Below are 12,675 nucleotides of genomic sequence, written 5' to 3' on the forward strand. Positions count from 1 at the left end.
TTGTACCACTGAGGATCCAACCTCAAGCATTGTATTTCAGCACAAACTATTTCAAGACAGGCACATTCCTCGTTGTTGTTGTGCAATCTGGAAAGCTGCTGTTTTATATTATTTACAGAACTGAACTGAAATATCTTCAACTACAGGGCTACACTGAGGTCAGAATTAAAAAACCATACACAGATGACAGTATCTCGATGTATGCTGTAGTATAATAGTGAAAATTAACTCAGGCTATTAAAAAAAATTTTATTATTTTCCATGAAAGATTGGTACTACAATCAATATAACCATTTAATCAGTCAAGTATGTCTGTTATAGGCAGGCACAATATTACAAAACAGGCAAGTACAATGCCTGATTAAGCGAATACAGTCTGAATATCTATTCATCCACTATTTCTGAAAACAGAATTATCAAATATCCACCAGGGAAAAGGATGAACTATTTTAGTTTCTCTTTGGCATACTTATCAGGACAATGAATCAATTACAAAAGTCTTCTATTGCTGCCAGTGCTGAGAAGGAAAAAGGACTGAGTGGAAGGTTTTACATCAGAACTTGCTTTTAGGACTTGGGCAACCTGGCTCCCATAGCCAAACTGGTGACAAATGACAGTTCAGCTGCCAACGCTTCACGAGGCAGACAAGGATTTTGTTGTTTTACATTGCAGATTTGTTCAAGGTATCAAAAAGAGTTACAGTAAATTTATGCACAGTACATACATATTACACACAGTTATATAAATACCCATGCTGCAGCTGGACATGAGGAAGTTGCTTTACCAACACGAAAGCTCAGTATCAGACCTCCCACCAGCCACTTGATACACATTGCACTTCTCATCCAGTAATATGTTCATTTCTGTACCTCTCTTAAAAATAGATTTAAAGCAGAAGTGAAGAATAATATTGAATCTTTCCATAAACTTTGTTTTCTTATTTACACTGTAATATTCCATTATACATAAAGACTGCGTAACGATACGTTATCTTCATATAGCTTTTTGCAATACATACAGCTTTGAGCTATTAACATCTGGGTTTGGGAACACAGATATGACCTATAAGACTATTCAAAAACAATTTGAGCCTTAATTTTGCTCTAGTTTGTTTCACTGAAACCATTCTTTGAACAAAAAAAAAAAATCCTCCTTACTGGAGAGGAAAAAAACAACTCATGTTTAAATCACCTCTGGATTTCCTTAAACTGCTAAGAAACTTAGAAACCACAATAATTTTTTGCATAATTATAAAGCCACTTCAAAGGCCTTTTAAATTTAGAATATGAATGACAATTGTGACCATATCTTTAAATCATTTTTTCTTAACTTTTGGTTATCTTTCAACACAGAAAAATGAAAATGCAATCACTAATCATACATGATCTTTGCACAACTGGGGAGCGTTCCTATTTTATTCATGGGACAAATGAACATGCACATAACCCCCATTCACAGAGTGAGAACATAAACTACAGCAGCACTTGTCTCAAGTTGTGGTGCATATGGTTGCAATACAGAGTATAAAACAAAAGCAGAATTTCCAACATCTGTTAAAACACAAAAAAACCCCTTATTGTACAAAGAGTCATTCACATTCTCTGCAATGAAGTGAAGAATCAGCTGCTTTCTGGACTCTCCAGCCTGCAAACTCCTCCTTCTATTGCCACGGACTGTCCTGCCACAGCTCCAGGAGGAAGTCTTGAAATGTGAGTCTGTGGAAAAGTCAAGAGAATATTATGGACTGTGAAAAGGCAAAGTTATGCAGGACAAAGTAAGTTTGTAAGTATTGAACAATTAAGCTACTCCCTCACTGAAGTCTGAGGACAAACTACAAAGCAACTTGAAAAGCAACTGAGATTCTTTTTCTATTTTGTTTGCATTAATGCTTAACACATGAAGAGAAAGACCACGACAGATGCATAGAAAAGGCAAATTGGATGAATCAATGCTCTGAAAGTAGAAAGAACTATCCAGAGTGAAGACAAAAGAAAATACTTATGGCATTTCATGGTTTATAGGTCTATTTCTTAGGGCGACTCAGAAGTCTTTACTGCTGCATACAGAAATATACCTTTGAGAAACCCCAGACAGAATTAAATACTTGACAAACTAACACTTCACAGGATCAGGCAACTGCAATGATCATTATGCAAATAAGACATTTCTCTGCAAAAAATACCTACACATCCACCTAAAAAACTCCAAAGACTTCCTGTTGTCAGGAATTGGTATCTCATTACCAAATAAATCAACCCAAAAAACAATTGTGTTTAAGCCAATAAGCATCTTTTCCAAGATACACAAGACCCCAAACCACTATACACCAGCACCTGAAGACTCCCATTTACAGAAACACTGAAACCACATATAACAAAGCATTTCTTAAAGCCTTTACTTGTATCCTGTTTATTTGCACTTTCTATGATGGAGCAAATACAGATCTGGTTTACACTGAGTACTTTTTATTACTTTCACCAACGGCTGCCTTGTGCAGAACAAAAATGAGACAGCTCTAAGATGATAATGTTTAAGATGTTACTTAATAAGTAATTTGAAAGAGTAACATTCATGTCAAGACAACTATAGAAAAGTCCCAAATGAATTCTTACATTTATATCTCCCTTGTTCTTAACCATAAGAACAAGCTCCAGTAAATAAAAAGGAACATCAAAGAACACTGAATATTTTTAAATGAACCACAGAACTTATTTGTAAAGTTCGCTACATTTTTATATCCCAACATCACATTTTACATTAAGTCCAGATTGTATAGTCAATTAGGTTTAGATTCTAGAAACTTAAGAAATAAAAAGGCAAACAAAAAAGAACACTGGAAAGGTTTTAATTGAACTCAATTAGTGTGCCACATGAATGAATGAACCTACACCTGGAAGAAATTGTGCCTGGGACCAGAATAAAAAGGAAAATAAGTATTTTTTCTGAGTTAATCCTCCACCCAACTCCACAGAAGCCTCTCTCTGAGGAAAATGTATGTCAAAGAATGGTAGATTAAGAATGATGAGTTACCCATATCTTCAGCTTCACATATAGGCATTTTACAGTCCCAGGACTATTCTGATTTGCTTTGCCTTCCCAGAGAAAAGCAAGGTTGGTGAGGGTCCCATAGGAGATGAGGAACCAACATCTGGGACACCAGTCAGCCACCACAGATTTTTGCTGCAGCTTAGAAGAGGAACCTCTTGCCCACAGTTCCACAGAAAAAAGGTAAATGCTGGAAGAAACATTTGATCTTTTGCTTCCTACCCCTCTATAAAGTCCAACTAACCAACCCCTCAGTGCTGATTCTTGCTCTGTGTTCCTGACATCCAAACCCACAGTGTTTCCCTCTTTCCCTCCTAACCAAACCAACATCATGGACCTACCAATCCCCCAACCACAGTGCTGCAGACACTGGAATGTTCCTCTCTCCCAGTGCTTTTTGACACACACTGTGAAGTTCCCTACTACTCACAAAACCAATAGCTCTTTCTGGAATACATGGAATACAACTACTACAGGAACAATGTATATGGTTTCATCTTTTTGACTTATATTACATCATGTCTCATAGACAAGGATCCTGAAACAACCTTGAGACCAAGGAATACGAAAAACATTTTCTTCTCAAGAACTAGTCTCCTTCTATTCACATAAAAGTATCAGTTTGTCACAACAACTTAGAGAATTTTTCTTTCATTAAAAGCATAAATACAATGTAAAATGAGCATATAAAATTTCAGCCAAGAGACAGACAGTGCTGCATGAGAAAGCTGAAATCAATCAAACGCTGCCAAGAGGACAGAGTACAACTACCAGATGGCAGTACATTCAGTTCTTAAGCAAACCTAGGGAGTACTTCATGTGTTTAGCACTCTTATTACACACTCAGGATATGCTCTAGATGGAATAATTTATAAAATAAACTTTTTCCATTCATTACACTATAGAGATGAAATATAATGAAAGACCAAATATACCATATCCTTAAGGAAATTGCTTTCTACAGCTTTGCTCCCTGAAAAAAAGATTACCACCAAGCTCACATACTCTTTAGAAATTTGGAGCCTTGTAACTGGGTACATACTTCCACCACCAGAACCATCTGACCACACATTCTGAATTTCTTTTCTAAGCAGTAAGAGCCCATTTTGGCAGCAACTCTGCTGCTCTGTCTCCTGGTAATTCTCTCCTCCACCATGGTTTGTATGTATATGTATGGAAGGAGAAGGTGCCACACTAAATACTGGCAACTGCTGTTCTTGGAAAATGCCATGTGCATCTTGGTTGGTGAAACCTTAGTAAAGAAAAAAAATGGGGAAAAAATGGAAAGAGAGGCTCCAGAATATTGTCCTTGTTGGGAAACAACAGAAAAATACAGTGATGATGTAATTCTGGTCTCACTGCACTGAAAATAATGATTTTACATACAGGTTGCTTAGGAAGTTAACAGTTTTCCAAGGCTCAAATTCACTCTGTGGGTAAGTATATTACTATAAATTATTAAGTATATTACTATAAATTATTTATGTATCTAATTAAATCACTCATACCTGTATCAAGACAGCCTAAAGACACATACCAATCAATCACCTAATCAGCTCAGCATCCCAGGGTTTTGTAGAGGTATTCTAAAACCCTGCCATGAATCTTCAAGTGTGATTTGTATCATTGTGAATTGCAGGTGCAAGGGTTATTGCATTTATATATACCTGCACACACAGTCCCATCTTCCCTACCCCACTCTGTCAGCCAAACCCAGGGCGAGTTCCAGAACTACTGGCTTTATGCAAGAACCCAAAAAGTGAACTTATCTTCTCATATCAGAGCCAGTTAACTTCCATGAAGGTCTATGACCCAAACATTTTAACCAGTATTAATCACTGAAGGTTATTTCCAACAAACAGAAAAACCTTATTTTTATGAGGGAACTGGATGGTCCACTGTATGCAAAGAATACTTTTCAAATTAAAATTTCTGACTGATTCTCCAGTCTTCAGACAAGTGTGAAGATTAAAGAAAGTAAGTAGAACAGTGACATATACTTCTCCTGTCTCATGAAGTTAAAAGACTGTCTCTGTAGTCTGAAATGAATGACTGAATTATTTGACTTCATATTTCTGCTCACTAAACAGGCTTAGTAAATTTTTCCACTAATTTTCAAATTAGAATTAAGATTCTTCCAAGATGTGTTTCTTCACACGATGAGCACTGGAAAACTGCCCTTCTCCTGCCAAAGGTCATTCACAGACCTTCCACTCACAAAGTCAAATACAGAAGCTCATCCTCAGAAAACCAACAACAATCACTGCAATCAGTATTTGTCACATGTATCACTTCAAACATAGAGGGAAGGGCTTCGGCTAAATTTTACAATATCAGTAAAGGCGAATAAATCTGATTATGACAGCTTACATCTCCACAGGCAAAGTGAGTTGTAGATGGTCTCCCTGTCCACCATGTTTATGTTTGCTCATTCTGGCAGATGAAATTAACTGTCAGAGATAAAAGTTTCTTTTTGAACATTGCAACCACAATGTTTGGTGTGGACAGCACTTGCTGCCTATGGATGTTTTCAAACACAGTAATGTGCAACACTCTCCACTAATGCTGGACTACGTCTTGCAAAGCAATGTGAATTTGGTTCATTTGAGAGTGGAAAGAATGGCTTTGCATTATTAAAACCTGCCATAACATAAAGCCTACCAGTTCATGTTATCATAACTGAATAGCTGCCAAAAAGAGATTCAAACTGGCAACTGAATTGGATTATATTCAGTACTGCAACTGGGCTTTTTAAATTTGCCATCTAAGTCATCCAGCTGTTAGAAGAACTAAAACCTATGAGTCTGCACTACTGCTAAAAAATATTGCAACATTTACAGTAAGTGCCAAAGTTTACAACATTTAGAGAGATCATATAGCAGCTTTATAAACACTAAGAAACACAGCAAGCTGATAAATTATTTCAAATACTTACACAAAATAAATGACCAAAACTACATTTTGCTGGTATTGGAACTGGATCTTGCACTGGGAAGAAAGGACTTTGACTTCAAATACTATAGAAAATAAAGTGAGGAATTACCTATCTTCAAGCAGAAACATCAGCCACCAGCAACTACTCTCAACCACCATGATAAGACACTGGTCAGATTCAGGAAAAAGTATCCCAGCCACTAACATTTTCTACATGCAGAATACTGCAGGATTTGAATAAACAAATACTCTGCAGACTCTGCCTGAGATTAAAGGGCTTCTGTCTGACTATGCACAGATACACAACATTAAATCAAGGAAAGCCTGCCTACCCATAGGCAGAACCTTCAAGAGATGTCATTGGTGTGAGAACTCACATTGCAGGCATACACTGCACTCTCATTTGAGACTGAAGAACTTATTTTCCTTTGAAGCATCCTCCACTGAGTAAGCAGACATGGAGCAAGAAGATATGAAGTCTTTGTAACCAAGAAGAGTCAATCAATTTTTGCAACCAAACCACTAACACCCTTCCTTCCCATTCCTCATTTTAATCTAAAATCACATTATGGGTGAACAGAACATAACCCAATCAGTTCAGGAAAATAGGAAATGATAACTGAACTCTGATGGAGTAATGCTAAAGAAGTCAGAGCCCCAGTAACAGGGTGACCTTCTTAGCTGATGCTATGAACAGTTGTTAGATTATGGATCCATAAAGAAATCCAAGCATCTGGAAGGTTGTTCTGAAGACCAACTAGTATCTCAGAAAGAGAAGAAAAGTTGGGCTGGAAAAAGAAATAATCGCTTAAATTCATATCAAGTAATTAACGAGTCAACAACACAATAACAAAAAAAAAATCTCCTCAGTTCATGCAGTTATTTAATCTTCCAGTCTTTCAATCTAGAGGCCATAACATTTGTGGCTGCAGCAGTTACTGCTACAAAAGGATACAGAGAGAATCCACAAACGAGTATTTTCTATCTGCTTCTATATATTCTCACAGCTGCAGCCAGAGACTTCCACTGCAGCCCAGAATATCCCAACAGCCTCTTGAGTGGATAGAAAGAGTTGAGCATCAGCTACTGTGACAATTCTGCCATCACAGAGGTGGTGATACAAGACCTCTGCTTCAAGAGATCTTGAGAAGCCCATTCAACTTCCAAAGAACAGGGCTGATGTTGAAACAATCTGTCACAGTATTGCTCAGGAAGGTTGGGCTCCAGAAACTCCTAAACCTTGTCTGCCCCTTAAGCTCATGATAACTGAGGCTCCCAAGCACCAGCCTGGGTTAGGTGCAGCACCAGGTGGTGCAGGTTAGTTCAAGAAGTATAGGAAAGAGCCAAAATGCTGAGATGAAAAGATTGTGTCCTTCCACATCCAATTTGTGACAAATGCTGACACCAAGTGATTACGAAGCTGCTTGTGCTGAGAAGGATGACAAGAAAAAGAAAGAAAAGCACAGTCAAACCAGCTAAGATCAGCCTTGATTAGCCACTGGAACATCCACTGTGCAGGTGCTGGAGATGACTCTCCCAGAGTGGAGGAGCTGAAATTGTTCCAGCATCCAGAAGGAGCTGATAGGACACACAGAGATGACTGTGTCAGCAATAAGGTGTGAGCTTAGTTCATCTGGCAAGGCTATGCAGGATTTTTAAAGCAACATTCACCTAAACACTTTAATCCAACAGAAAATGGTGACTTTTCCAGGCAACTGGTTTAAAACAAACAAACAGACAAACAAAAAGCACCACTGGATACCTTTACAGAAAGTATGCTTCAAATCAAACCACTATTAGTGCACAGCTCTTGTCTTGCAGGCTCAGCCATTTGGTGCTGGTGAGCTAACATTCAGGCAGCCTGATCTGAAGGTGAGTGGCCAGCTGCAGGACCCAGTCTTGCCTAAACTGGGAGCAAACAAACCCCTCAAGGTGCAAGGGTACTTCCAAACCACACTTGGAGAGCTCATGCTGCCAGAAGCACCGGCAGATCACGGTGTACAAACCACTTCAAGTCTGATTCCACTTTCCTGTCCCAGTCCTCTTTTAAGGAGTTGCTGACAGATAACTGGTTGTCTCTATGCCTGGAGCACACCAGTGTCTGCAGGTGAGGTGCATCCACCCTGTGTTTGCCTTGTAAGAAAGACATCCTGTGTCTCCACAGTTTCCATCTGGTGTTCAGAACCACCATTTGCTAGGCCCTATTATGAATTACATTAACCTCCCATGCCCAAAGAATCACACTAAGACAGAAAAGCAGGCTCCTTTTGTCTTTGGTATGCACCCCTTTTTATTATTCTAATACTAGTCTAGTAAAAAATTGAACCAGTTCAAAATCAGGCACTATGACAACCCCTGCATTTAAGAACAAAACTCGAGTCCTAGACCGAAGGTCTTTACCACCCTAGAAAAACAGGAAAGCAAATGTTTCCTTACAAGCTGCTGCCTAATCATTTTGCTATGGTCCTCATAAACAAGTGATATTCTATACTTTTATGAACTCTTATCCCATTATTCTTTCATGGCAAGCACTCAAAATTAACTGTAGCAAAACAGTCACTCTATTAAAGAACAGATTTTTTTTTTCACTTGCAATACATTGTGTTCTATTTCAAGCCCAGTTTTCCATCTATAACTTAGTCCTAGTTGTAGCAGAAGAAAATTCCAGCTTTTATGACAGAAGACTTTTTTTGATCAATAGAAGTCAGCAGCAAAAGCGTTTGTGGTTTTTCTCTGGAAAGCATTCGTGGCCACAGACTCAAAGAAGGAAGAAAGAGAGGGGGATTAACTCTTCAGTGAAGGTCAAAAACATAATTTAAAAGTGATCCAAGAAGAGCAGCTGTGTCTGTCAGCACAATCAGGATTACCAGCTGGAGAATTAACCAGCAGTATGAAAACAATGCACACCAGATGTCACATGTTGCAACTGTGAGCAGGAAAGCAACTCTGGGCATGGCACTGTCATGTTGATACTCATTACCAGAGAGATTTCATATTTAGCATTTATTTATTAATTAGACACTACCAGGAAGAAACAATAACATTTTGAGTTTCACATTGTAAGTCAGAGACAGGTGTACACACTGGAAACACTTAATATCCTTTATTCTCAGTTATTCTTTCACTGCAAACACAAGACAACAATTTTAAAGCTAACTAGCAAATTCTAGAACATCTGTGGCTGAACTTGCTTTAATTTCACTCAATCTGAGCTTTTAAGTTCAGTTTGGACTTTTTTTCCAACTAAATCTGAAACAAATATTAAGAAAAGAACTAAAACCACACTCTCTTCCATGTAGAGCTATCAGGAAAGAATTGTACCTAATTTATTCAAAAGTGAGGCAAATTCTTCACTTACACATCTACTAGCACTTCCTTCATTACCTGCTTGTTATCTTCCTTGTCTTTCTAGAACATTCTTGTCTTTTTTTTCTGCACATTTTACATCTTGAAGATGAACTCATCCATTCCAGTGCTTGAAACAGAGTTTTATACCAGTTTTTGCTATGTAAAATATCTGATGTTAATTTTCTTCTTTTGAATATTCTTGTATTACCTTGGTCACATCCCCCTTTGCATTAATGTCTACAGAAACCATTATGGTCTCTGCTTGCAGCTTCTCCCATGTTCATTCCTGTTCTTCAAACCTCTCTCCAAAATGCTCCAGTTACTACACTACAGTGCCCTTCTTTTTCTCCCTTCCATGCTCTTTTCCTTAAAATGAATGGCTCATCTACTTGGTTAATCCCTACTCCTTGATCATGAGATTTTCCAGGTTTTTTTTTCCAGAATTTTCCAGTTTTCATTGTTAAGTTCAAATTTAATGTAATATTAATTAATTCATATATAAAAATTATATTATATAATATATAATTATATTATATAATAAATTCAAATTTATGTAATAAATTCAAATGTAACATAATAAATTCAAATTTAATGTAATAAATTCAAATTTAATGTAATATTTCTCCCATTAAAAATCAATTATAAGGCCCCAAGAAACTGAAAATATGGATGGTTATATTTGAATTATGTATTACAGACGGTATTCTAGGACCTTGTTTGAAGTTTGTTTTATATCTTCCTTGATGGTGCAATTGCTTTATCCAAAGGAAGACACACCCACAGAAAAATAAAGTACCAGCATAACTGAATCAAGATTAATAAAGTTATTCAAATTCAAATACTGTCAGCAGAAGGAATGGACATGTGTTTGTGGCACCTTATCCTGACAAGGAATATATACTAGTATAGTGTTGTTAACTGCTGCAATTAAAAAAATTAGAAATGCCCAATCAATTGATACATTTAACTGCTTATGCAACCATTACTTCTTCTGTTCTCTTAGAGAAAGAAATTTCTTATATATTTCATTATCATTAATTCAAATTCTCCTTATCTTCTGCAGTCATCCTGCTGTATTACAGCCTATTCCTCCATGGCTTACCTTAGCTTTGCCATCCTGTGCAGACATGTATCCAACACACATGCTCTCTGTTGTATGGCTCCACAGAAATTCCACTATAAAGGAAAATGCACGAAGTTAAAATAAGGCCTTGGTTTAAAATACAAGATGCAACTTAACAAGACTGTGTCTCGAGGAACAAATATAGCAAGGAAAAAAAAACAAAGAACAAAAACTACTTACCAGAGCTATCAAACAAACAAGATTTTCCTGAGTATTAGTAGTCACATACTGCACAACTATTACCCAGAGTAAGAATGTTACTTCAATGATATGGAGCTTCCAAGATAAGACACACATCAACACCAACTGCAGTTAAAAACTGGACCAACTTCTAAAGCAGTGGCCTGTTCCACTCATCAGTAAAAGCTGACAGAACTTGTATTTGCCTGCCTTGAAGCCAGAAAAAAGCACCCTGCAACAGCATAAAGCCAGATGGTCTACTTTCAACAGGTAAAGGGGGATTTGTGGCTTAGCTGCTCAAGCAGGATACAGGCAAACATGCAGAAATAGTCATGTCTGCAATATGGGAATTGCAGATATAGATCAGGCAGGAAAGACATCTGGTAAAAGCAAAATTATCCTGCAGAGAAAGGAGGAGAGGTGTATGATGGAAACAGAGTAACATGCACAATAAGAAAGATTTCTGGCAAAATTAGAGAAAGTCCTGGATTCAAAAGTATGCTGAACTACAACAGGAGATGCAAACATCCCCTTTTTTTGTGGAGAGTGTGAGGAGCACTAAAGGTAAGAAAAGAAAGAAAGATGAGGAAAAAACTCCTAGCAATGCACTCCCAGGTCTGATTACCTGGATTTCCAGCACCAGATACACAACATCAGCTCTCAGGTACTGCACTCACAGCTAATGCAGAATATCAGTGCATGCTGATAGTGATAATGATTAACAAAACTAATCACTGCTCACAAGTATTGTTAATACCTGTTAATCCAGTAAGGTGTTGTCCTGAAGTTTGAAAGTGTTGTGATTTATGACCTGTTTAACAGCCTGTTCCAATAATCTTTAATTGCCTGATACATATGCAGGTATCTTTATGTACACAAACAGACTCCTACTCAGCTGCAACACAAAATTCAGACAAAGAGCACATTCAGCTCTCTGTCAGTGGAGCTTTTTAAATTGCCACACTGTTTTCTTCCTGCTCTCTGTCATGGTAATTTTTCTTTGTATTCATAAAGGTCATAATTTGGAAGGGGGGAAAGAAAAAAAATAGCTGATCATAATTCAAGATATTTCACAGAATTCTGTAAAAGGCTTAAAAAAGTGCACTGAAGCACAAATTCTTTCTCTGGATTATGGGAGGTGTCTTACATGAATCACACAAGATGCCTTGAACAGACATTTCCAAATATTTCTTTTGAGAGTGACTTTCACAAACTGCAAAACAAGCATCACTAGATGGGTTTAAAACCTTTACTCATTCCTATTCCTCACGTTCCTTTAATGTGGCTGATGAAGGTCACAGCCTGCTGAGCAGCCTCATCCTTTGAACCACATCTCCTTGCAAAGCAATTAAACCAGAGCAGGAGATCAAATGTTAGATGATCCCAGCAAGACTTGAAGATTCTGACAGATATGCAGATGCCATCATAAAAGAAAAATTAACTCCATTGAGGTGTGTGCTCTGCTCCCCCATAACAGATTCATGACTGATACCACCAAAGGTGAACCAAAGGCTTTCACAGAGTGAAATATATCCAGCACAATGTGTGTTTGAGGCACCCAACCTCTCCATGGCACCCCAAAATGCTTTTTCACTGTCAGTTAAAGTATTTTTAAAGACAAATTTAATCCCATCTTTCAATTTTGAGAAGTTGAGAAACAGTTCAGAAAAAATACTCTCAAAATATTGTATCTTTGCCTTTGAAAACTACCAAAAGTAGCCTGTACTAGCACAAACCTTAGCTATTGTTAGCCATTATAGGTAGTGAACTATATTGAAAACTCTAAATTACATGTGAAATATCTTCAGATAAGTATACTTTCAACCATTTAATAAGTCACTTCCTTGCCATTTTTTTCAACATTAAAAAGAAAGAAATAAAGATGATTCCAGTAACAAAGACATGAGAGTTCTTTATACACAAAGTTTCTCAGTATTAACCAACTTATTTTCAGTCCAAACAACACAAATACTACATGTGTTTAATTGTGTATTATCTCTGCATTCATTATAAGGTAGGAAATTTCCATGGTAAGAAAAAAAAAC

At 37.3% G+C, this 12,675-nt stretch overlaps 1 protein-coding gene across 3 annotated transcripts in view; it reads right to left on the reverse strand.

The window, feature by feature from the left end:
- Positions 1–229: 229 nt before the first annotated feature.
- Positions 230–12,675, reverse strand: part of TASP1 (taspase 1) — a 76,073-nt gene continuing 63,627 nt past the window's right edge. For all 3 annotated transcript variants that reach the window (XM_085576109.1, XM_077781855.2, XM_021527828.2), the window contains exons 13-14: positions 10,430–10,503; positions 230–1,715 (exon numbers count right to left, since the gene is read on the reverse strand). In XM_085576109.1, the coding sequence (XP_085432235.1) occupies positions 1,620–1,715; positions 10,430–10,503 (170 nt within the window). In that variant the 3' untranslated portion in view covers positions 230–1,619. The remainder of the gene's footprint in view (positions 1,716–10,429; positions 10,504–12,675) is intronic.

Source organism: Lonchura striata, chromosome 3 (assembly GCF_050655825.1).
Source record: "Lonchura striata isolate lonStrDom1 chromosome 3, ASM5065582v1, whole genome shotgun sequence".
Taxonomy (NCBI): domain Eukaryota; kingdom Metazoa; phylum Chordata; class Aves; order Passeriformes; family Estrildidae; genus Lonchura; species Lonchura striata.